This window comes from Glycine soja, chromosome 8 (assembly GCF_004193775.1).
Source record: "Glycine soja cultivar W05 chromosome 8, ASM419377v2, whole genome shotgun sequence".
Lineage (NCBI taxonomy): Eukaryota > Viridiplantae > Streptophyta > Magnoliopsida > Fabales > Fabaceae > Glycine > Glycine soja.
In genome coordinates, this window is record NC_041009.1 from 41,652,107 (window position 1) to 41,676,614 (window position 24,508).

At 32.7% G+C, this 24,508-nt stretch overlaps 3 protein-coding genes across 5 annotated transcripts; 2 read left to right on the forward strand and 1 right to left on the reverse strand.

The window, feature by feature from the left end:
* Positions 1-187: 187 nt before the first annotated feature.
* On the reverse strand, positions 188-5,645 carry LOC114423257. The gene is made up of 8 exons (XM_028389944.1): positions 5,252-5,645; positions 5,045-5,097; positions 4,128-4,296; positions 3,455-3,543; positions 2,204-2,336; positions 1,627-1,719; positions 758-860; positions 188-665 (listed from the first exon to the last, which is right to left on the reverse strand). The coding sequence occupies exons 1-8, from the start codon at positions 5,450-5,452 to the stop codon at positions 289-291; spliced, it is 1,218 nt and encodes a 405-aa protein (XP_028245745.1). The 5' UTR covers positions 5,453-5,645; the 3' UTR covers positions 188-288.
* Positions 5,646-6,893: 1,248 nt separating this feature from the next.
* LOC114423258 (single-stranded DNA-binding protein WHY1, chloroplastic-like) lies at positions 6,894-10,230 on the forward strand. 3 transcript variants are annotated; one of them, XR_003668812.1, is made up of 7 exons: positions 6,894-7,215; positions 7,692-7,792; positions 7,898-7,990; positions 8,566-8,660; positions 8,986-9,059; positions 9,336-9,452; positions 9,952-10,230. XR_003668812.1 is itself a non-coding variant. In XM_028389945.1 (7 exons), the coding sequence occupies exons 1-7, from the start codon at positions 6,975-6,977 to the stop codon at positions 10,066-10,068; spliced, it is 810 nt and encodes a 269-aa protein (XP_028245746.1). In that variant the 5' UTR covers positions 6,895-6,974; the 3' UTR covers positions 10,069-10,230. The 3 variants fall into 3 exon arrangements, 2 of the variants coding, with proteins under 2 accessions (XP_028245747.1, XP_028245746.1); XM_028389945.1 differs by having other exon boundaries at positions 6,895-7,215; positions 9,364-9,452; XM_028389946.1 differs by lacking the exon at positions 9,336-9,452.
* A 4,500-nt stretch (positions 10,231-14,730) lies between these two features.
* On the forward strand, positions 14,731-23,888 carry LOC114423260 (ubiquitin-conjugating enzyme E2 2-like). The gene is made up of 6 exons (XM_028389950.1): positions 14,731-14,883; positions 15,521-15,654; positions 15,784-15,809; positions 16,383-16,472; positions 17,367-17,455; positions 23,583-23,888. Exons 2-6 carry the CDS (start codon positions 15,530-15,532, stop codon positions 23,709-23,711), a joined length of 459 nt encoding a protein of 152 aa, XP_028245751.1. The 5' UTR covers positions 14,731-14,883; positions 15,521-15,529; the 3' UTR covers positions 23,712-23,888.
* The last annotated feature ends 620 nt before the right edge of the window (positions 23,889-24,508 follow it).

Here is a 24,508-nt window from a genome sequence, read left to right on the forward strand (position 1 = left end):
ATCGAACAACTTTAAATTTAAATTTTCTATTTTTAATTTTAGCTTCAATTAGGTTGTAAAGTCTAAAAAAGTTAGGTCAAGTAGCTTAATCTTGGATGGATGGATGATCCAACAACCACCCCTAAACCTAGCTGAATTTTGTCAAAGTTGTGACCAATTGGCATTACTCAATAGGTCCAGTTGCAGATAGTTAAAGAGCAAACATAATATATAAAGCTCTTCTAGCTTCAATTACTATCCATGATAAGATTTAGGTTGAAAATTTTATGTTTGACATGAGTAGGATTATTAATCTTGAGGATTCTCAGTAACAACTGTCCTACTTGGACATGTCCTAATATTATGCCCCTCCTTCTTACACAACCTACATTTGTATGGTCTTCGAGAGGCCGCGTTCCTTCGTTTACTAGGAACAGCAAAAGGAACAGCTTGAGGGCAGGTCCTGCGGTTATGGCCGAATTGGTGACATATTTTGCACTGATGGTGTTTTATTGTTCTTCCATTGCTAAGGCTTATCTTTAACTTTCTACATGTTCTTCTGTTGTGGCCTTTCCCCCCGCAGAGCCTACACGTGAATCGCCGATCAACCAAGCTATCATTGAGTTCTGGACAGTAGTGTCTCCTATGCCCTTCACGTCCACAGTTTTGGCAGTAGAATTTCACACCTGCATTTGAGGGGGAACAAAAAGCAAATGAGTATGAAGTTCAACCATGTCTACCAGCAACGAAGTCACAGGTGCAAGGCTATGAAAATGACCCTTCATGGCCATGCTCCTTTTCTGACGGTTTACTGGATCACTAAAGTAAGCTTTCATAATTTTGGAAGTATGCTTTCTTGCTGCAACAGTTCCCTTGGCTTTCTGCATCCATTAGAGCAAATATTTTTTGTGCAGAATTTTCCGTGTGTCAAAATTCAAATGCTTCAAGTACTTGTACAATTTACTTACTGCGTGCCTATACTCAAGTAAATCATAAAACATGCAAGCAAAGAAGGTAAATGCTCGCTCGGGCTTTAAAAGATGTTTTATTCCCTACCCTAATTAAAATAGTAGAATTATAGCAATCAAAAACCATTTGAGAGCTTAATTTAGCCAGGACAAAAGAAATTTAATATTGATAATACTCAGTTCACTTCCTTATAGAGTAAAAGCTCATTTTTTGCCCTTCAAAGATATACGCAACATGACATTAGCCTTCCATTTATTCGTGACATTAAATTCGTACTTCAAATGATTAATGCCAACAGTGGTCTTTCAAGGACCAATCTGATGGCAAAAATGTGACATTTACCGACGTTTGATACTGCACATATCTTTGGAGGCCAATTTGATATATTTATAAATGGAAGATTAATATGATGCCACACATATCTTCGGATGATAAAAAATGAGTGTTTACTCCTTTACTACATATATCACAGAAAAAATAAAAACAGAAAAATTCTTTTTGAAGCCATATTTTATTTTGTGGATATTCCTCAAAACCGGTGAATCCTAAATGTCAAGGCATGAAATATTATTAACTTGTAAACAAGAATGCAACAAAAATTACTATGAAGGATGCAATCATTTTGTAAAATAAGAGAAATGATGATATCAATGAAATACAAATCCTGGCATTTTAAACCTTGATAGCAGCCACACGCTGTGCCTGAAGCTTGGGATCCTGGTGGATAATCTTCATTCTGTTGCTAAATAGACCAGTTTTGGCATTGAGACTCTGCAATCATTCAACTAAACAAAGACATTTAAATTTGCAACCTAAACAACATCTATAAATTCTTTTTCTCAGTTTATCATATTAATACAGCAGTAAACACAAGGAGAAAACAGTGCATGGAATCTAAATCACTAGTTCACTATATAATTATAATTTATAACTGCCCTCTATCATAAATATACGTGTGCATATATGTCCATGTAATTCTCAAGTCTTTTACCCAGAAATAGGTTAATGCTTCTGCAAGATAAGATGTGTTCTTATCAATTGTATGAGACACCAAAAATTGACATTCAATTCTTTGCATAGATGTATTCTATCTGTGTGTGTGTGCGTGGAGTGTGCATGTATGTCTATATCAAATATCAAACAATGAAGGTAACAAGCTAATGGGCTCAACATCTGTGACTCATGTAAAATGTATGCATTATAACAATTTGTATCCAAAACATGCTTATTAAGTAAGGTTAAGCAACCAACTAACTTTTAATGAACGACTGATCTTTAATCCAACTTCTGGAGGTGGAGACTGGTAAACACGCTTGGATTTTTTCTTCACATCTAGCTTTATGTCTAATTTGTCAACTTCATCATCTTCCTTCACTTTAAGTGGGGAGCTGAAAAAGTAAAATCCATAAAGAAGCATTATGTATGACCATAAAAACAAAAACATTTTGCATAATTAAAAAATTTAGAAGCAAATTAAACAAAATTTAGAAGCAAAACAAGCAACACATTAAACTTTTATGTTTACCGAGTATGTAAAAAAAATATACCACCATCATGTTGGAATTTTATGACATCACAATGCTAAGAAGTTCACAATACAGTATTACAAGAATAAAAGCAAAAAAAATAACAACCAGAAGCTCCCTACCCAGGTGCATGCACCTCCACTGCAACAAAATGATAGTGACAAATATAAAAACCACAAGTGTTGGTTTGAATACCATAACTAAAACCGATATATTATTACCTAAATCCATATGCTCAACCAATTTCCTTCTGAAAGAACATATACAACATTGATTATAGAAAGAATGTTTGACAACTTATACTTATAGATCATGATTGTCTATTATCATAAAAATGCCGCACCAAATTTCAAAATCCAATATAACTAGTGCAGGGATGCAGAATAGCAATGCCAGATTATAGCAGTTCAGCAGTATATTTTGATATAATCTCCTATTTCTGAGATTTAAAAAAATCACACTTGGGAAAAAGAAAGAAAATCATAATAGTTTTTATTTTTAATATAGAAACAACCAGATGAGCAGATTAAGTTCATATTCAAGAAATAAGGAATGATAATTGATTTCTTTTGATAAATCTAAAATGAATATTACACACCAGTATTTGGCCTTTTATGAACCAGTTTTGCAAACAATGTGGTTTGGAAGAGGGGAAAAACTAAAGCTAAGTACCATGGACATTGACATGGAGGAGGATATTTTGACTAAAAAATTCAAGGTGTCATATTAAGATGCGAAATGTCATGTCAAACAAGTATATGGCATGTGTTGATAGTTGATACAACTATTAAATTTGTCCAACAAAGAGACTGTTCCTCTTTTGAAGTGTCTATGCTAGTGATTACTAAAGTTGGAGAATGTACAAGTGTGTATTTACATTAACATGCACAGGACCATGTAAAGTGTATATCAACATTGCAAGGAGCTAACAAAAGATAAGATCGGTAAAGAAAGGCAAAATTTTATGTCTCAGAAGTTACATAGAACGGGCCCTCTCCCATGGTTGTTCATCAATTGATTCCTCCCATATAACACGATCTCCAGAGCACTGGTGGCAAGTCAGTATACCCTGTTTACATGAAGATCAAATGGGAAAAAAGGTAATTAAAGTAACTACTGTGCGCATTGCACTGATGATGTTCAATATCTTAGTGTTTCACAATTGCTATGAATATTAGGAAAATAACAAGCAAGAATCTGTAAATAACAATATATAAAGTCATAAACCAATAGGATGCAAATTTAACTAGTAACTTTTGTGTCTAATACATGAATGCATGGCATCAAGCTATGTTGAAGTATGAGGATTTGTATAAATGTAAGTTTCTAAGCATATTGGTCATTTTAGGTAAAATCTAATTTTCCCCTTGTGAGTGTACAAAGAAGAGAAATAAAATCTCATTTGCCCCATCCTCAAGTGAACTTCAAAATTTCAGAATTTTTCATTCAAATCAGAAATGACTTAATTCCAAGCTGTCTTGGATGGAAATACAATATGTATGCCAGCACATTCATAGAAACTCGATGATCCTTGCTTTTCAGAGGCAATTTAGGTATTTATGGAATAAATTATCCAAGTAATTAAACTCTCCTAAGAGCAAGAAGAGATTCTGCTTTACTTAGTAGCAAACTACAATTCCAAAAAGAAAGTACCTTTCCATAACATTTTGGACAGTCTGGCCTTGATCTTTCTATTCCACACTCTGTACCTGTACAAGGGGTATAACCCCTTCCCCGGCAACTTGGACAAGGTAGCTCTCTGATATACTGTCCATTTGGACCAAACCAGGACCTTGGTTCTGGTGTATGAGAATTAGCCGTGCTGAAATTATAGAAAAAATTGTTAAAAGTCACTCCGCCAAAGGACTTTTTCATAAAATATCAAATATGGAGATAACCATACCAACATTCAAATCATAATATGTATTTTGTTCGATTGAAACGATGAGTATTATCATACGAAAATAACCAATACAGTTTGCAATTAACCACACAATATAGCATAATTTTTTTATCTGAGAATATCTAAACCCAGGAAAAAAGAGAGAATGATTTTGCAGGGTGAATGAGAATTGGATAGATGTAACAAATTGAAATAGCAGCACTGGCAGCAACTTCCAGCTGTACAAGAATATTTTTTTTTCTTTTCTTTTTGGTGAAATGTACAAGAATATTGCTGATGTGGTCCTGTATAATCTAATTCAATCATGGTAAGAACTTCAATACCCTTGTTTATGCTTAAAGCTAGATATTGTTTATTCAAAATCCTAGACCCGAAAGTAATAAAAGTTTTTCTATGCTGAGTGAACTGAACAAAAGATGCAGCTAAACCTTAATAGAAATCATATTTTCACCACAAAGCAACTACAAACACAAAGAACCCAAAGTCCACACTCCTAAATAAAAAAGAGGAATGCCAGCCAAGCTAGCAACAGTTGAATAAAAAATACAATTCAATGATGTAAAAAATGTGTTAGAGAATACATTGCTAGAATTTTTTAAACTAAATAATTAAATTTTTATGACAAAGTAAGAGAAAATTAAATAAAATAAAAGGAAAAGGTTGAGACCTTGGCTTGAGTTCCTCCAGACCAAACAGTTCCTCTGAAGGATTGTAACCCAACTGTCACAAAAACATAATCACATTATCCAGATATAATTTTTTTTTTTAAAAAAAAAAAGAACTCCAAGTTATGGTTTTGTTTGTGTTTTTTAAGTTTTAAAAAACATGAAGAACAGAAAAAAATGTAAGAGAAAAGAAAAAAAAAAGTGTGTGCCTGGTTTGGTTTTGGGGTGGAAAAGGAGTCATCACTGAGTGATGAACAGAGGAAGGTTGGTGATGTGCCAGCGTTTGTGTTGTTGTTGTTGTTGGCATGAAGCAGAAGAAGGAAGAGACGCGTGTTGGGTGGGGTTTTCGTGCGTGGATATTTCAGAACGCGAAATGGAGAGCGGAACACGTGAACCTGGTTGGAAAACATGAACAAAGAAAGAAAGAAAAAGATTTTGTTGTTCGGTGGAGCTTGTTCAAACTTCAAACTGTATTGTGTGTTTTTTCCGAGATGGTGATTATTTTCTGTTCTTCGTGTGTTTGTGTTGATGTGTTTGAAACGTGCGGCTACCAAGACAAGGTAGTGAGGTGGATGGATAAGTCGAAGAAAAATGCTTGAGCGTCCGAAAGAAAGAGTTCGAATGATGTTACGACTAAATTAAAATTTGACATATGTTAATATTAAAAAATTGATTTTCGGGTAAATACTTATTAGGGTTTATGAAAGTGTGAGAAATTGGTTATGAAAAAACAAGAATTTAAATTTAGTCGTACACAAAATAAAACAAATTGATCATGCTGTTAAATCTGAATGTGACGGTAAGATATTATTATTTTTGTTCATGATGTCAAAGTGACGAAGATAAAGATGGAGATTATGTTTCTTGTTTTATGTCTAACTATGTGGATGAAGACTCACTTGATTTTTGTGTATGCTCGCATGTCTTTGGTGTTATGAGCTGTGATTTGTTAAGTGGTGATAAGGATTATTTGTTTGCACATGAAATGTTTAACATGCAGTTTTTTCGTTGTCACCTTGGCGGCATAACTTTGTGTTTATGATTGTCTAATGTGTTGTCTACCTTGTAAATGATATTTATGTGGTTAGTTAAACTTGTTTAGTGGATATTGTTTTCTCAAGATATGATACATACAATAAAAATAAACGAAAAATATTACAAAAACAAAATTAATAAAACATAAACTTAAAGAAATTAAAATTAATATATATATATATATATATATATATATATATATATATAAAGACCAAAATTGAAAAAGATCAGCTATCATATACCAAAAATATGAATATCATGCATATTACATTCAATAACTATTAATTCAATGGACAGAGTGTAATAAGTGTATATATTCACCCAACTTTTAATGCATATTTTAATTTTCTTTACAACATACATTTTTTTAGGAGCCAACATACATTTCTTAAACCTTTAAATCTTTTTTCAATCACCACTTAACTTTTCACTTCTTAATCCAAAATTATTTTTGAAACGTAACTTTTACTAAATTTACTTTGCATTTGGGTATATTGTTTGTTTTTCAAAATAATTGAAATAATGATTACTATTTGGATAAGTGCACACATTGTCATTCCTCAAGTTGTAAATGCAATTAGTTGCTTGTTGAAATAAAAAATAATTCACATTGTTTTGTAAATATTTGTTTGTTGATTAGAATTATTATAGAAAATTTATTTGTTATCTAATAACAAATTTTCACCGTCTGCAGGATTAAAAGGAAATGTTTTTAAATATATAGAGAAGGTAAAATAGAAGGTTTTTATAGTTATAAAAACCAAATTAAACTAATTCTAAATATAAATTTTTCCTAAAATAAAAATAAACTAAACTAAACGCACTCTAACAAAGACCGGGAAAGGCACAGGGAAAGCAGCAGCAGAAGCAGAAAAAGATAGAGTGAGGTGAAGAAAGATGTCGAATTTGCAGTTACAGCTTCACTCTCCTCCACCATCATCCCTCTTATCATCTTCATCATCACCATCATCACTATACTCTTCTTCTTCTCTTAAGCTATTCCCAAACCACCCTTTTTCCACAAAGTCCCTTCCTTTCAACAATCATAAACATTTCTCCCTAAGATGCCGCCACACTGACCTCTTCGACCAGAACACCATAGCCTCCACACCACGACCAACGAGACCCTCTGCTTCAGGTACACCCCCTTTTTTCTCTCTTTTTTCCTTAACCCCTTTTGCTTTTTTGGTTTCTGAATGACACCTTGGAAAAAAAAAACATTTGGGGTTCTGAGAAACCTAATGGAGGCTTGGTTTTCCAATTTAAAATTTTCATTTTTAGTAGTTGGAAGATGAAAATAACATATTTTTGTGCTATGTCTTTTATAGAATGGTGGGTTAGTTAGAAAATTTGCAAAGGGTTTGTGTTGTGATGTTTTCTTGTGTAATGTAGTACTTATTTGGTTTTCTGGTTCCTAATGGAGTCTTGGTTTTCCAATTTTAAAAACAAAAATATTTTTAATAGTTGGAAGATAAAAAGAACATATTTTTGTGCTATTTCTTTTGTGGACACTGGACAGTCACTAATGGATGGTGGGTTAGTTTTGTGTTATGTGTTTTTGTTGTGTGATACTGTGATGTACTTATTTGGTTTTCTGGTTTAATGTGTGTTCAGTTGGAGCTTTGCCGCCTAGGGTTTATGTTGGTTACTCCATTTACAAAGGGAAGGCTGCGCTTACATTGACTCCTAGGCCCCCGGAATTCATGCCGCTCGATGTATGTTTGTTTTGGTTTTGGTGGTGGTTGTGGTTGGATGTGCCATGATCTTTATGGACTTGTGAATTGAGCATTTAACTGTGAAGGTTTTGGTGTGTTTTGTAGTCAGGAGCATACAAAATATCCAAGGAAGGTTATGTGCTGCTTCAGTTTGCACCGGCGGTTGGTACGCGCCAATATGATTGGAATAGGAAGCAGGTGCGTTGTAATGATTCTTCTGGTGATTTAAGGGTAATATCTATGCTGGTGTTATTTGTCAAAACCGAGAAGGTTGTGCTTGGTTTTCAGTTGGGAGGTATCCAACGTCCGTTGGAAAAGTAAAACTGAAAAATTCTCTTGTTTGGTTTTCAGTTAGGACCAATAGTAAACCAAGTTTTGCTTCAGTTTTGCCTTGAAACTCGGTTTGAAAAGGAGGGGTTGCTTTTGCACAGCCTTGAAGTTGTTGTGTGCTCTTATTAGTTTTTCCATGAAGTTGTGTGCTGAGAGTATTGCATCAGTCAGCTAATAATATAGCACAATTAAGACAGGGTACAACATAACCATACATGCCATTTGTTCTTGAATTGAAGTATTATATATGGAAGTTTAGATTGAATATGAACTGTTGAAAGCATTGCTCTTTGAGTATATGAATATTTTTAGACAAAATCTGACTTACTTCCGTGTTTTGATAAATTTGGATGTTTTTGTATGATTCTGTTGGATTCAGTCTGTTGGTCTTCTCTTATGGTTTAGGAGTGCGAATTTTTATAGTACAATTTACTTGAATGCAGGTGTTTTCCTTATCAGTGAGTGAAATGGGAAGTGTGATTAGCCTTGGTGCAAGGGACTCTTATGAACTTTTTCATGATCCTTTTAAGGGCAAAAGGTAGTTTCTATGACGCACCCTTATAGTTGTTGTAAAATGTAAATTTGTAATGGGATTGACAATTTGACATATTATGATTTGATCAGTGAATATTGCTTGATGCCTTGATTATCTTGCAATAAGAATTGCATTTTTTTCTGTTTGGGTCTTAGTCTCTTTGAATATAAGTAATTGATCTATGATGTCATAAGTTGAATATATTTTGCATTTTCCTTTTGCTATGTGGGTAGATGCTGGGGAGTGGGGCTCAGGTTTTGATGTCATAAGTCGTGGCTGTTGTGCTTGTACACCTTTAAAGCATTTCTATAATTGTCTTGAAATGCAGTGATGAAGGTAAAGTCAGAAAAATTTTGAAGGTGGAGCCTCTTCCAGATGGTTCTGGACACTTCTTTAACCTAAGTAATACTCTTTCTTCATGAACATATTTTATTATTATCATATCATTTTTATTTTATTTCCTTCCCATATTGATGTTGCTGGGACACTATGAAATGTTGGGTTGATTGGGTCCATCACATATTGTGGGGAAACTGAAACAAGCTCCCACAGTGATGCACTATTTCAAAATTGATCAGTCTTAATGTCATCATTTAAAAAAATAACTTATGTGACCCTTTTTATGCCAATACATGCAATATAAATGAAGGAAGTTAAACGTCTTTATATATGCTCCAGTTCTAACTCTGTTATGGAATTTCCCAAGGTGTTCAAAACAACCTTGTGAATGTGGATGAAAGCATCTATATCCCTGTTACAAAAGCAGAGTTGGCAGTTTTGACCTCAACTTTCAATGTATAACTTCCTCTCTCTCTCTCTCCCTTCTAATATAAATTGCCAGCATCTGCATTTTCATGTTTCTCTTATAGTTCTATGAAAAGATGTTGTAGCAGAAATGACTGATCATCATTATAGAGTATTAACATTAAAATCTGACTACTGTAAACTTTGTAGTAATAGCTTAACATTATTCATCAAAATTCTGTTGCCTAGCCAGACTAGGAACATATCTTCACACTGTAAGATGCCATGAAGTCTTTAAAAGGTTTATTAATTTTCTGCATGTCTGTTTGAAAGAGAATTTAGAACTTGGAATAGCTCCACAGGTCATTGGAAAAATGGCTTGTTTATGTTTAATGTTAATGTACCATTTCAACAAGAGTTTTTTAGTTGAACAGTACATTTCATGCTTTGGTAAATGTCACTTTCCTTTATGCATGGTTGCATACAATCTGATTAATATCTTGTTCATATTGGATGTACTTTTGATACTTTTTTCTTTTTCTTTTTGTAGTTTATCATGCCATACCTTCTGGGTTGGCACACCTTTGCAAACTCCATAAAGCCAGAAGATAATGGAGTGAATAATGCCAACCCAAGATATGGAGGAGACTATGAATGGAACAGATAGAGATCACTTTTTGCTTGTATTTCACCAATCACCCTGTGAAGTTCTCAACTTCCAAATTTGTTAAATCACTGCATTTTGTTAGCTAGAATTGTTTTAGAAATTGTGACTTTTGAGATGGTAATGTCTAATTGAGTTATTCCTCTCATTTTTTTCTTGCTACTAGTGTTAGTGCTTGCTCAAGAATGGATGATATTACGGATGAAAAAGTTCAAATAATTAAAGAACTGAAAAAAGTATATAATTTAAACTACCACGAGAGAAATTTGGTGTATTTTTTTTAATGTAAAATGATATTTGTGGTAAGTATTCCCCTACTCATTCGATTGTCTCGTTATTAACAATTGGGCTGGCAAGAGCAAATATATTTAGTACCAAATAAAAATTTGGATAAATTTTCTATAGGCATTTAAAAAAAAATAGAATAAGTTAAAGATAAAATTAGTTTATTTATAAGTTAATTTGTAAAAGTTTCTTATGTTAACTTTTTTAAAAGATGATTTTTAACTTATGTTCAATTTAATTGTAGTTAAAAAAAACTTTTTTCATTTTTGGCTTAATTGTATTTTCGGTCACTTAAGTATAATAATTGTGTGATTTTAGTCTTTCAAGTATGCTAATTGAAGCTCTTAGGAATTGCATGGTGTGATTTTAGTCTTCTATTTTACTTATGTTAATTGAATGCTCTAAGTGTCACAGTTGTATGATTTTTGTTGAGAAAAATGAGTTTCAATTGCACAATTAGTCCTCCTTATGTAGTGTGATTCATGCCAAAACTTTTGTACTATCTAGCTTTTCGGCTTTTCAGGGTTGGACAGTGTTAATAGAATCAGACTAGTCATTAACTTGAATGACATATTAGGTTAATAAATCATTGGTTGAACCACTAAATCATTAACTAAACAATATTAATTAGTTTATAATAAATTTATAGATTTAATATTATTATTATTATTATTATTATTATTATTATTATTATTATTATTATTATTTCACTATTATATTAATCATGATTGATCCCATCATGCACGTTTCACCATCTATTGAATTATTTTTATGCTTAAACTTTCTAATTTCTAATGTTTATTAAACAAATGTGTATATGGCTGTTGACCAAACAAATGCGTATTTGATTTTCCAAACCAAGCATAAAAAGATGCGATTTTTTATGCTTTCGGTGTTTAAGGATTTTGGTGTAGTCAGTTTTTTATTTTTATCAGTTTAGAGGTTTAAAGCAGGTTGATTTTGAACACCCTTAGTTACCTTACACACATTGTTAAATTAAAAATTTGGTCCCACACTTGACATCTTCATTTTGTTTAGTTCCTAAGCAAAAATATATACAAATTAATTCTTGTTATTCGTCAAATTTGTAATGATATTTGATTTGGTCCCTTGTAGACTTTAATAATCATATGTAATTACAATATAAAATAGTTTTATATTATTGTTTAATTATGAATTATTATTGATATCACTTATAAAGTAGTTATTGTAGGAGTTAAAATCTTATCATACATGTGATTCGTGATTGGATGACAATGCAATTACATAACCATGTTTATCATAAATTAAAGTATAAAATTTAAATAAATTATATTACCTTTTTTTTTTATTTTAAAAAAAGTGTTATTAAATGGTACAAAAACTTAAAATACAAAATGCACAAATCACTCAAAATAGATGATATGTAATTGTTTTATAAAATAATAAATTAAAAAATGTTAAAAGAAAAATAAATGAAACTAAAAAAGAAATATTTTATAATCGTACTTACCAAAATTCAAAGCAGGCACACATTAGAGTGGGTGTGGCTAAAGTGGACTCCCGAACTTCACACGTCAGCTTTATAAGTAACCTTTGTTAAGAGGGCAAGAGGGGAGACCTACAAAATAAAAAATTTCGACGCTCAAGTAAGTATATAAGTTAGGAGAATAAGAAAGAGAAAGTATAAGAGTGTATGCATAGGAGTGTTAGCTCGTGTGCTAGTGTGTGTAGGATGGGTTAAGGGTTCGATGAAACCTGATATTTATAGGAGTGGAGTGGAAATGCAGGTCTTTGTTTGTAAGGGCTGTTATGATCCTTGCAGATAATTATCGACTTATAGATAATAACTGGTAGCTTATAGATAATGTTAAAAATAATACACAACTTAAAGATAAAAACTAGTAGATAATTGTACCTTATAAATAATGTGTAGTTTGTAGATAATTAAATATTTGTCAAGAGATAAGGAGATTCAAATATATTCAAATATTAAGATATTAGAGATAACATGTCAGTTAGGGAGCTTGGCTGCTAAGGGTCGAACGCTCATGCTCTTGTCCTAGGACAGACATTGAGGGTTAACACGTGTCTCAGAGTGCTACGTATGATATCACGTGTATTTTGTGGACCCTAGACAATGCAGTAGTAAAATTCTGTTGATCTTGAAAATTATTCCCAAAAATTCAAATAAACAAATCAAATAATATAATTGCTCTCGGAAAATTCTAAGTTTCTAAATTCTACTTGTGGACATCTTGCATAGCAAATTAGCAAATACTACAAGGCTCACATGTTGCTTAAGAGTTTGAACGTGTTGCATGTTAACACCAATAAGCAATTGAGAACTCTTGCTATTACTTATGAGTTGAACAAAAACGCTTCACCAAACATTGAAAAACACATGTTTATCTTCCATTTGGATCGTGGCACCTTCAATATTTCCATATTAACAATCGAGGAGGAGATTTGACGGTTGTCATTGTCACAACCAATACATGTAAAATTCCTCTTTTGCCCACTCAATTGGTAGTGTTACTAGCCTTTCCTTCCTCTCAAATTTATCCCTCATGCCACCCCACCCTCTCCCCCTCTCCTTCTTGCTACGTTGCGACCACCCACCCCAACCAAATCCAAGTTGTGGTCCAAGTCGCAACGCACCATCACGTCAAGATCGAACAAGCATCGCTAGTGCCAAGAGCATCATCGACAATGATCCAACCCCTCCTTCTCGACCCCTTCACTTCTCCCTCCCTCATCGGCGACAATGGCCCTTTACTCCTATTATCTGGGTTTGGGGGGTGATGTTGAATTTGTGTTGTCATTGTCAACGAATTTGGGATGATGAGAGTTTGATGTCAGAGATGGTGAGCAAACAATAGAAATGTGATTTAATTGTTGTATAGTGCACAACGGAGTTACGAAATCATATTTTTGTTGCACACGTGGGGTACAACATAATAGTATTTTTGCTATTTTTTTCTTACAACCCCACTCAACAGTGGAAACATAATTTTTGTAGCACACTTGTACAACGAAATTATGTTTGTGTTGGATTTTGTTTTTTCACCCCATTTAGGCATAAGCAACAAAAATATATTTTCATTGTGTTTCTGTCGAAGGAACAATTTCAAAATATGTCAAAAAGACACACACACATGGGTAGTGCCATTAGCAAAAATGGTATGCCAATAACAACTCCCAAGGATTTTTGAAGTGGGTCTTAGTTTCAAAGTTTTCATATTAAAGATTTTTGAAAAGGATTCATTTATAATTAAAATTGAAAAAAAATACAATCATTGGTGTGTTTAGTATGAATTTTCATTCGTGCTCAACAACATTTTCCTTTTAATCTATCCCCTTTCTTTCCTAAAAAATAAAATTGAATTATACTTCATTTTTTTTAAGAAAGGAAAGCAAGCATCCAAATTAATTAAAACATCTCAATTATGCAAACACTCTAAGAGAAACCCATCACCCACCCAAAGACCTTAAATTTATTAATGATAAATGGAGAAACAAAAAAAACATGGGAGGACCAAACCCTCATGTTTAAAAAATAATTATAACAATAAAACTTTATCTCAATAGATGAGTTCAATTACATAAATCATATGACATCATTTGATTTAGTTAAATATTTAAAAGAAAATAATAAGAACTTTTAATAAAAAACAATTAAATATAAGAAAAATTAAACTATACATAAACGATATAAAATAATTTTATACTATTATTCAATCATAAATAAATAATCATATATAATAAATTTATTTACTTTAACAACTGACTTCTATCTTAAAAGTGATATAGCTGGTAATTAGTAATGTCTAATGCTTATAAAAAATAATGTCTAATAAATTTACAATATAAAAGTAATTTTCACATTCATAATACATATCTTTTGAACTAAAGATATATTATTACATCTATAATGTTACTTTTTGACAATACATATGTAATGTTCTTAAGCACAAACCTTTTTAATTAATTCATATCCTTTAACAAAATTATTTAATTTAGTTAATAATATTAATTTTTTTAATATTTGAAAACAAAAAATATATATATATTTTCTTATATTTAAGACTAGAAAAAGTATATTGATAGATAATTAATTAAAAAAGAGAGAAGAATTCATATAAAAGAAAAGAAGAGAAAGAATAATATTAATGACATGAATAAGTTTAAAAAAATATAAATTTAGGATAAATTTATTACTATTTAATTATTTTTTAATCTTAAAAAATTAATTAATTAATTGTTATAAATAAAAAATGAATGCAATAATTTAAGTCAGTTAGTGTGTATATGTAATAAAGTCTCATGGGTTGTTGGGGGTTTGTAGCAAGTTGCCAAGAAAAGGAGAGACACAGCTGACTCGACCATTCTATAAAATCAAAATAATTGAAACCAAAGATTCTTTCTTTCATTCTCTCTCATGATCCCTGAGCCATGGTACCATTTCCCTCATAAAATTCTCTCTTCCTTTTTGGGTTCTCCTATTCCAAGCTTCAATCTTTTCTCTCTTCTCACAGCCTTCTTCACTCACAGGTCAGAAGCCCTCTCTCTTTCTCTTTCTGTCTTCCGATTTCGCTTAAAAATCCGTTTTTTATTTCCCGTGCATGGCTTTTTCTGAAATTAATTCTTACCCAGATGAATAAGTGCTTTGGAATTTGTTTCTAAGAACCCCTTGTTTTGTGGGTAGCTTCCTACTTTGTGGTGGAATCGGAGTAATCGATCTGGGGTATCTGCTATGAATCCCAGCTTTGTGATTGTGTGAAGAAAGTTTTAATGGGTGTTTGGAAACTCTCGATTCTTCTTTTTTCTTGTTTTGGGCTTTTAAAAGGCTTGAATTAGCGTATGCACACTTTGTTGTTTCAGTTTCTGAGTGAAATGAATATTTTTTTTACTCACTGGTGCTTATTAGGTTGATCAGTTTTGATTGGTAATGGAAAATTCTGAAGTTTGTTCATAAAGTATTAGTGGCGTGATAATTGTTAAGCTCTCAGAATGTAAATTTAGCTCTATTGTCTTGTGTTTGCGTTCTTTGAACCTTTTGATGTATTCTCTGATATTTTATCAAAGGTTTTCTTGTTTACTCACTCACTCTCCCTTTCTATCTCAATTTTTTTTATCCGTGCACATGAGCTGATTACTATTGTTTGAATTGTACTTGATTGGGATAAAGGAGGTGAAGATGTCGACTCCGGCTAGGAAGAGACTGATGAGGGATTTTAAAAGATTGCAACAAGATCCTCCTGCTGGCATCAGTGGGGCTCCCCAAGACAATAATATTATGCTTTGGAATGCTGTTATCTTTGGGTGTGTAGGAGTTTACAAATCCTGTATTTTTTGTTTTCTTAAGTGTGTGTTTCTCTTTACTTTGTGGTTGTGGATGGTTTAATGTATAGTAACAATCTAATTGTGCCTTTTCTTGGTGCTTTTTTCCAGCCCAGATGACACCCCTTGGGATGGAGGTACAATTATATCTATCTTCTACCTTATATATAACTGAGACTTTGTTTCTTATTCAATGGTTCCACATGTTATAATTGTTTGAGTTTCTAGTGTTCTTTAACAATGTGGAGCTAGCAATAGCATCTGTCCCATTAAGCATTTTATGAATTATGATCAACATTGATATGTAGAGGATGAAAAGATTTTTGATAAAAAATATTTGATAAAGTTGAAGTGGCCAACTGCACATCCATTTGTCTATTATGTACATTTATATTTCTGGTGCTGTAATATCATTAAGTTTTTTCTTATTGATTTAAAAGTTTGTCTTTCTTGTGTTCTAATTTGTTTTAGAAAGTAGAACAATTCATGGTGTCTATTGGAAGTGTCTAATATGGTGTTATTCTTTTATTTAATTCATAAAAACATGATTTCAACTTGTAGGTGTTTCACACAAGGTTTAGTATTTGATGTATTTTAGGTACTGAAAGATAAAGGTTTAAATTGACCCGTGCCATGCTAGTTTAATTGAGCCTAGTTACAGAATTTTCTAATTCATGGATTTTTATATGACTGGTATCCTTTTCTTTCAGGTACGTTTAAGTTGACACTTCAGTTTACAGAGGATTATCCTAATAAACCACCTACTGTGCGCTTTGTTTCTCGAATGTTTCATCCTAACAGTGAGTACAAAACTACCCTGCTATTCCACTTTGGAGCTAACAATCATGTGAAATATTTGTACAATCATTTTTTTTGTACAATCAATACCTGAGGGTTATCATTACTTTTAAATTAAAAGCTTCAAACAGAATTGGAAAGTTGTATTTTACATCTACAACATTCATTTAGCTTTTGGAAGTTATTGTTGAAACAGCTTCTGTAGGGATTTTTTCTTCTGGAAGCTTTCTTTAAGAATAATAAATCTAATATAAAACATACTTTATTTTATACTTCAGTTCAGGTTTGGTACTTTGGTTCTGTAGAGTGTAGACAGTTTGCATACATTTTTTGCCCTTAATATAGTTAGTCTTTTTGGTCATCGCATCCTATAATGTTGTTCTAGATTTATTATATTTGGTTGAAAAGAAAACATTTATATTTTGGATATTTAAATGCATGCTAAACTTTTGTAAGTAAAGGAAAGTTAAAATTCATGCGTAGTGGATGAGTGCTGTTTTCTCATATATCTATATGTTTCCCACTGAAGCTAGATTTGGGTAGTGATTTGATTAAAACAGGAAAATTGAAAATTCTTAGATAAACATTAATTTCAAAGGATAGTTTAAAACACCTCTGTAAGGATCTTGTACCATGTAATAACTTCATGTAGAAAATTGTTTTAAGCAATATGACTATTGAATTGTACGTAGTTAACAATTTAATGTGTTGATCTTACACAATAAATTTATGAAAGTTTCAACAATTACAGGAATGTGATCAAGTGGTGAATATCTTCATTTGTTTCAAAAGCATTTCCTGTGTTAATTTAAATTGGAGTACAAAACAATTTTGTATCTTTGCACGCTAGTAACTTTGAATCTAGTTCTAAGCCCCTCTTTACTTGGCAATTATAGTTTATGCGGATGGCAGTATATGCTTGGACATTTTACAAAATCAGTGGAGCCCTATATATGATGTAGCTGCAATTCTTACCTCAATCCAGGTAATTGTGATTCACTTAATATTTCAGAATTGCATTAAGACCATACTTATGCTAAAAATGATTTTATTGTATTCTGTCCACAGTTTATTAAAATACAATTTGGAATCAGTGTTTAAGGTAGAGGAGAAGGGTTGTTTTATGCCCTCAATATCCAATGCAAAATTTATTGAAACCCCAAACATGGATCATTCGTGGCAGATTTTGTGTGCCAATGCTAGGTCATTATTTGGAAGTAATGTGTTGTGTGACTAAGGTACAATGTTAAATGAGCTAGAGCCATTACATTGGCTCCCATATGTAGTGTTAAATGAGCAAGGATCTTCACATTTTTCTAGACGCATGTGGGTAAAGAAGCTAGCCTACAATTGCCTGTGATTAGGTTTAGTGTTTGAAATATTAGTACTTTGACATTAGGTTTGGTGTTTGAACTTTGAATATTATTACTTTGACATGTAAGTATTTGGAGGTAGTGGGCACCATGTGTCCTGAAGACACAAATTTTTTTTTTTTTTAAAGCTAAGGGGCTAGAGGTTAGGTGTGACACTCTCTACTCCGACATACATGTACTTAAGAAAAACATATAAAAATTCAAAATTTAATTAAATTAATTTTATTCAAATCACTTAAACAAATTCACGTAGGTAAAAAAGTCACATTCACTTCAATGTTATCAAATAAAATTTATTAAAAACATCTCTGACTCAAAACAAGATCATCCAAAACTCCAAAGAATGAACTAAAAACTCAGTATGTAAAACAAAATGATAAAAACTACATGTCCAAAACTTCATGCATTTAATATAGAACCCCATGTTCCAATGTCATATCCTATTAGAGCATTGTGTTCTAGCATCCTTTAGCATGAGATTCTTTATAGTCATCCACCTAATCATCTGCTTCCACGAACATAAAGTTCGAGATCATCACATAATGCAAATACAAACAACACACAGGAAGTGAGTTACCACATTCCTAACTAATAGAGAGAAACGAGACAACATAGATATACATATCATATAAATGAAATACAACTTATTTTAACACAACTCATGTCATTCCACCACTTATTCAAGGATCAAAACACAATATCACTCAACCAATCAATATCGATTAATACACAAACGTTATGTAACAAATATACTAAGACTCAATCCTATATGCAATGTGATAATCAGTGAAAAATCTCGTCCGACGCTCAAGAGTACATGACAAGACAAACTACACACTAGTAAGTCAGGTCACTTTCACTAGGTAAAATCATAAGGAGACCAGTCAGGGTCACTTTGTTTTGCGAGAACGCTCCAACCATATGGGATCAGCAAAGGTTTCAAGGAACATTCAAACTGAGTGTATTTACCTCTAAGGTCTACATTCCGAAGAGTCCATTAGGGCCTCTCCCTCTTGATTCAGGTCCAATCCAAAAAATATTTAAGCATTGAGTCTATCTATGAACTGTACAAAACACACGGCTCCTCAATTGTTTTCAAAATAATTTTAACTCATCGTATCTCAAAGTAATTAAACTCGTTGGATTCCCACAGTGAATCCTATCATAATACTTGTCACGCATTAACTCGTCGCTCTTAAAGGATCTTACAGTTGTGTGATTATACGATTTATAGCTCACAACTCAATGCACACAACATCTCAATACACATGTGATCTCACAATTTAACACATACTCAACTTGTCACTTACACATAATTCATCACACTTCCATAATCCCAAGACAATACGTTATCATGCTTTCATGCATTATATACATGTCACGCAATAATAATATTAATATGTTATGTTCATATAATTAAAACCTCTTAAACAATTTCACATAATCATATCAAAATCAAAGGAATCAAAATCATAGGTAAAAAACATGAAAACACCAAGAGCATCCAATTTTATCAACCAATTCGCATCAGGACATCAATTGGTCCGTCAAATACAACAATCTCATAATTATAATCATAAAAGAAGAATCACAATACAGTAAATATTCCAAAATAAATTTCAATTTGATCATCTAAAGATCCCTACACATGTTCATTCTAACCTCAATTGCTATAAACTCATCTCTTACCTTTAAGTGGGTTCATGTGTGTAGTCTGGTAGTGATAGCGGCGTCTCTAGCGGTTTCATAAGATTCTTCAAGTTTTTCATCTGGTTGTTCTGCTAGAATTTTCAAGCGTTAGAGGGAAGGAGAAGGGATTGAAGCCTCCATTTCAATGTCTCTGTGTGAGAGACATTTCTCTCACCACAAACATTATTTCGCAAATCCCAACGATGGAGATGTGCGATAATGAGTTTCGGTCCTGGTATTCAAATTTCACGACGATCCAACGACTAATGAGTCCAGGATCTTAGTTTTACTAAAACAGGTTTGGGTGTATGCGAGAAAAAGAGAGTTGTTGGGTGTGAGGGACATTTCTCTCACCACAAACATTATTTCGCAAATTTCAACGGTGGGGATGTGCGAAAATGAGTTTCGAACCTGATATTCAAATTTTAAGATGATCCAACGGTTAACGAGTTCGAGATCATTGTTTTACTGGAACAAGTTTGAGTGTATAGGAAAAAAAAGAGGATTTTGAGAGGAGGGAAAGGAAAAACGAATTTGAGAGAAGAGAAAACGTATAAATGTATCGTTAATGTAAAAATTGACCTAATATGTCTTTATTTATAGATAAGGTATTCTCAATCTATTATTTACTTTATTTTTCTTTATTATATTATTTTATAAAAAGGAATTTTATTTTACTTTCTATCAAATGAATAAATAAAACATCCTTTTTATTTTCTAATAACATATATTTATTTTATTTACCTAAAAATCATTATTTTAATTAATAAAATTATTTCTCCTTATTTATTTAATTACAAAAATCTATTTATTTTACGAAAAATGGAATGTTACACTAAGTTAGATGAAAGAACTAAGTGGGTGTTATCGTGGGAAAGAATTGAAAAAAGAATTTGGTGGGTGTAAAAAGGTTTGCAAACAAAATCCAATGTTTAAAATTAATGGTTGCACAGGCAACTATAAATATCATTAATGTTTATGCGCCACAAGTAGGATCAGAAAGTACTTTTGTAAGAAAAGTTTTTAAAAGATTGGTTCAAGGCTTTCCACAAAAAGAAAAGATTTCATAGGTGGGGATCTAAATTGGTATGTTGAGCCTTAGAGATGAACTTTGAAATCAAAGAATTTTTGCTTGAGTAGGAGCAATACATTGCTGTTTTAACAAGAAACAAGGAAAATGATTTGGAGGTAAAAATGAGAGATGTACATCAAGTTTCTAAATTTAAGTATCTGGGAGGTTAAAATATATTTTTCGTCCTCGTCAATATGACAATATTCGGAATCCGTCCCTCCAAAATTTTTAGTAATTTTTTCGTCCTTGCAAAATTGAAATTTGTTACTTTTGGGCTCGGACATTGGTTCGGGTAAATCTGAACATACGTGGCATTCTTTTTACTTTAAAATTTTTAAAAAGTAATTTCTAGCGGTTCAAAACCGTTACAAATCGCCCAAAAAAAATAAAAAAAAATTGCGAGAATCAACACCGGGCCATCCATGACCTATAGACACCACAACTGCTTCAATTGTTCTAAATCAAGCATCTTCAATCCAGAATTTCCACTACCCACATTTAACCATACAAACCTAAATTCAAATTACACATTGACTGATGCTCCAAAAACTTAAATAACCACTTAACATACATCACAAAATTTCAAATCAAGCCCTAACAATGGTAAATTTCGAACAAAAAAGCAAAGTCCCTTTGTTCAATTGCACATTAAGCTTAATAAATCCAACAAATGAAAAAAAACAATATAATAGGAGGTTACTGTTTGAGTTCTTTGAAGAATGACACCTTTATCGCTGAACTCGTGAGAAACCAATATATCGTCTTGTAGATAGGTGTGTCAGCAAGGAGAGATTGGAGGTCAGAGATGGAGAGGTAGGGGGTGCATCGGAGCTTGTGGAGGGTGGCAGATTAGATCTGCTCAGAGGTCGGAGTTTCCGTGCTGCATATAGGGAGGGGGCACGATGGAGTTTGTGGAGGGTGTTCGCTCAGAGCTTGCGGAGGTCGGAGTTTCTGTGTTTAACCACAGCTGCAATGTCTCTTAGATCCACTCAAATCCTTTCCTTGTCAGATCCACTCTTCCTCTCTCGCGCACAACCACATGGAAATCCTTAGATCCACTCGCTCTCGCTCTCTCTCACCCACTTAGATTTGCTCCCTCTCATTCAATCTTTGGTATTTTTTATTTGGGTGGAGGAGAGGGAGGAACCTTGGGATTGGGAGACTTTGAGTTTGAGTGGGAGAGAAGAGGGAATGGGTAGAGGGAAGGAAGAGGTTGCAGTGGTGGCAACAGTAAGGAAACAAGGTGACCGAGAGGGTGACTGCCTAGGTCCATGAAGGGATGCAAAAGGGGCAGAGGAAGAATCTATTACGTTTTTACTGTGTACCCCCATTACAGTCAATCAACTTAACATGTGTTTGCTTATGTGTGCAATCACTAGTCACATAGGTTTGGATTACTCGAACCTATGTCTTGACAAAAAATAACAGATTTCAATTTTGTGAAGACAAAAAAATTACTAAAACTTTTATAGGGATGGAGTCCGAATATATTTATATTTACGAGGACGAAAAACATATTTTAGCCCATCTAAGATCAATAGTATATAAATTGATGGAAAAATTAATAAAGATATTACACACAGGATAGGATACAAGTTGAGTGGCTAAAATGAAGAAAGGTGTTGAAGGGATATTAGTGATAGTAAAGTACCTACCAAGTGCAACGGAGAGTTTTATTGTACTTGTTATACAATCAACTATACTTTGTGATAGTGAACGTTGGAATTTAAATGGACAAAATCATAAATAAGTGGAAGTAGCAAAAATGACAATGTTAGGATGGATGTGTCTACACAAGAAGAAACATGATACGAAATGATTACATACAAGGATATATTGATGTGACATCGATTGTGAAAAAGATGACTAAAAATTGGTGAAGGTGGTTTAGACATTTGCAAAGAAGGCCACTAGAGACATCAGTGAGGAGAGTAGATGGCATGGTTTCTAACCATGTAAAAGGGATAGGAGACTAAGAAGGACATTGGAGGAAATTATTAAAAGGGATCTCATGGTGAATATCCTTGAAAATTTAGTGTATAGACTATTGTTATACAATTGATATCAATGTTGGAAATAGTTCACTCAGCCAAGTAAAAAAGAGGAAAAATCAGCCATGCAGATAATTTGTCTTGCATATTACTTGAATTACTCTAGTTTATGTATGTTGTTAAGATTCTGTATTTGCTAGCAATATCACCGAAGTACTCCTTACAAGACTTGGACAATCATCCCCTCTTAAGCTAACTTTTTGTATTAAGTTAGGCCTAATCCATTTCTAATATGGTATTAGAGCTTATCCTCCAATCTTCATGTTGGGTCACCTACAAATGTCTAGTCTTACAAATATCAAGCTCTAGATGTTCAGTCCTTAGTGGGAGCGGGTGGTATTAAGATCTCACATTGACTTGGAATATCCCCAAAGAACTTTATAAGCTTGGCAATCCTTGTCTCTTGTGTTACCTACTAAGGATGAGTTAACCCAATTCATTATAATAGATTTGTGTGTTCTTTTACCTGCATTGAATTCTGAAATTATGATAAAACTCATAAAAGAAACACTACCTTTCAGTTAGTATCACATACCCCCAGTAGGTGTCATGTGTAGATTCATGTAAAGTGGTCTGTTTTTTGATACTGTATGATCCTACAAATTGAGCCAACCCTCATTCAACCCCGTTACCTTTAATGTTAATTTACATCACTCCAAAAAGTACAAAATCCAAACACATCTAAGAATTTGTGTAATGTGTATCTCAATATGTTAGGTATACACCTTATAGCATTTTCTTGTGTTAGGTGGAATTCATGTAGATCTCACTGAATATGTGAGTCTCGCTCCCAAATTAGCAACACATGAATTTCAACCAATTAGAGTGTGTTGTTTTACTCTTCCTCAATAGAATAGTGTTAGTTGATTTGTACATTGCTCTGGATTCTTGTTATTTATCATTAAATTGGCTGCTTTCTTGTTGCAGTCATTGTTGTGTGATCCAAACCCAAATTCACCAGCAAATTCTGAAGCTGCTCGGATGTTCAGCGAAAACAAGCGCGAATACAACAGAAAAGTACGCGAGATTGTTGAGCAAAGTTGGACTGCTGATTAATCATTATAGATAAGATAGGGCTTGTGTGGCAATCAAAAGGTTGTCAAAAGGATATGGTTGAATAACCACCAGACTTCAAAAAGGACCATTATGATTTTCTTGTCATCCCTGACAATGTGTTTGCTCACACTTTACGTGTTAATGTTCCACCTTATTTTCTCCATGTTGTGTGGTTCATTTGTCTTTGGTTACAACTTTATCATTATAACATAGGATGGCGTATCAAACCGGCGATTTTTTTAGCAATATAAACAAAATGGTCCTTATTACCCTTGGAAAGGTAGAAAGGGACTCGAGAGCATAGCATGTGTACATGCTACTAAAAGTAGGATGCCAACTTGTTTTTCTTTTATGAGTGGAGTATTATTTGAGGACCATTATTTTACAAGGATGAACTCTTTCATTATTAGTTAAATGTATTTAATTTTATTAGAAATTAGTTAATGATAAATCATTAACAGACAAAAATATTTAATTTGGCCTAGAAAATTTATAATATGAACAAAACACATGGGACAAATGACCATTATTTAAACGGATCAATATTATCAAAATTCTTTTTTAATCAAATAGTGTTTAACAAGACTAGCAAATGAGTTAGTGGAAATTTAAAACGTTAGTTGCTAGCTGAAAATTAACTAATGAGTGTAAAATGGTATACAGAATGAACTATTATTATAAGATAATGTAGATAAAAATGGGAAAGAAGGTTATAAATGTTATAAATTAGTAAAATATGTTCTTTTACCAAATAAGTTTCATTTGATTAATTTTAGTCAGATTAACTTACAGTTTAG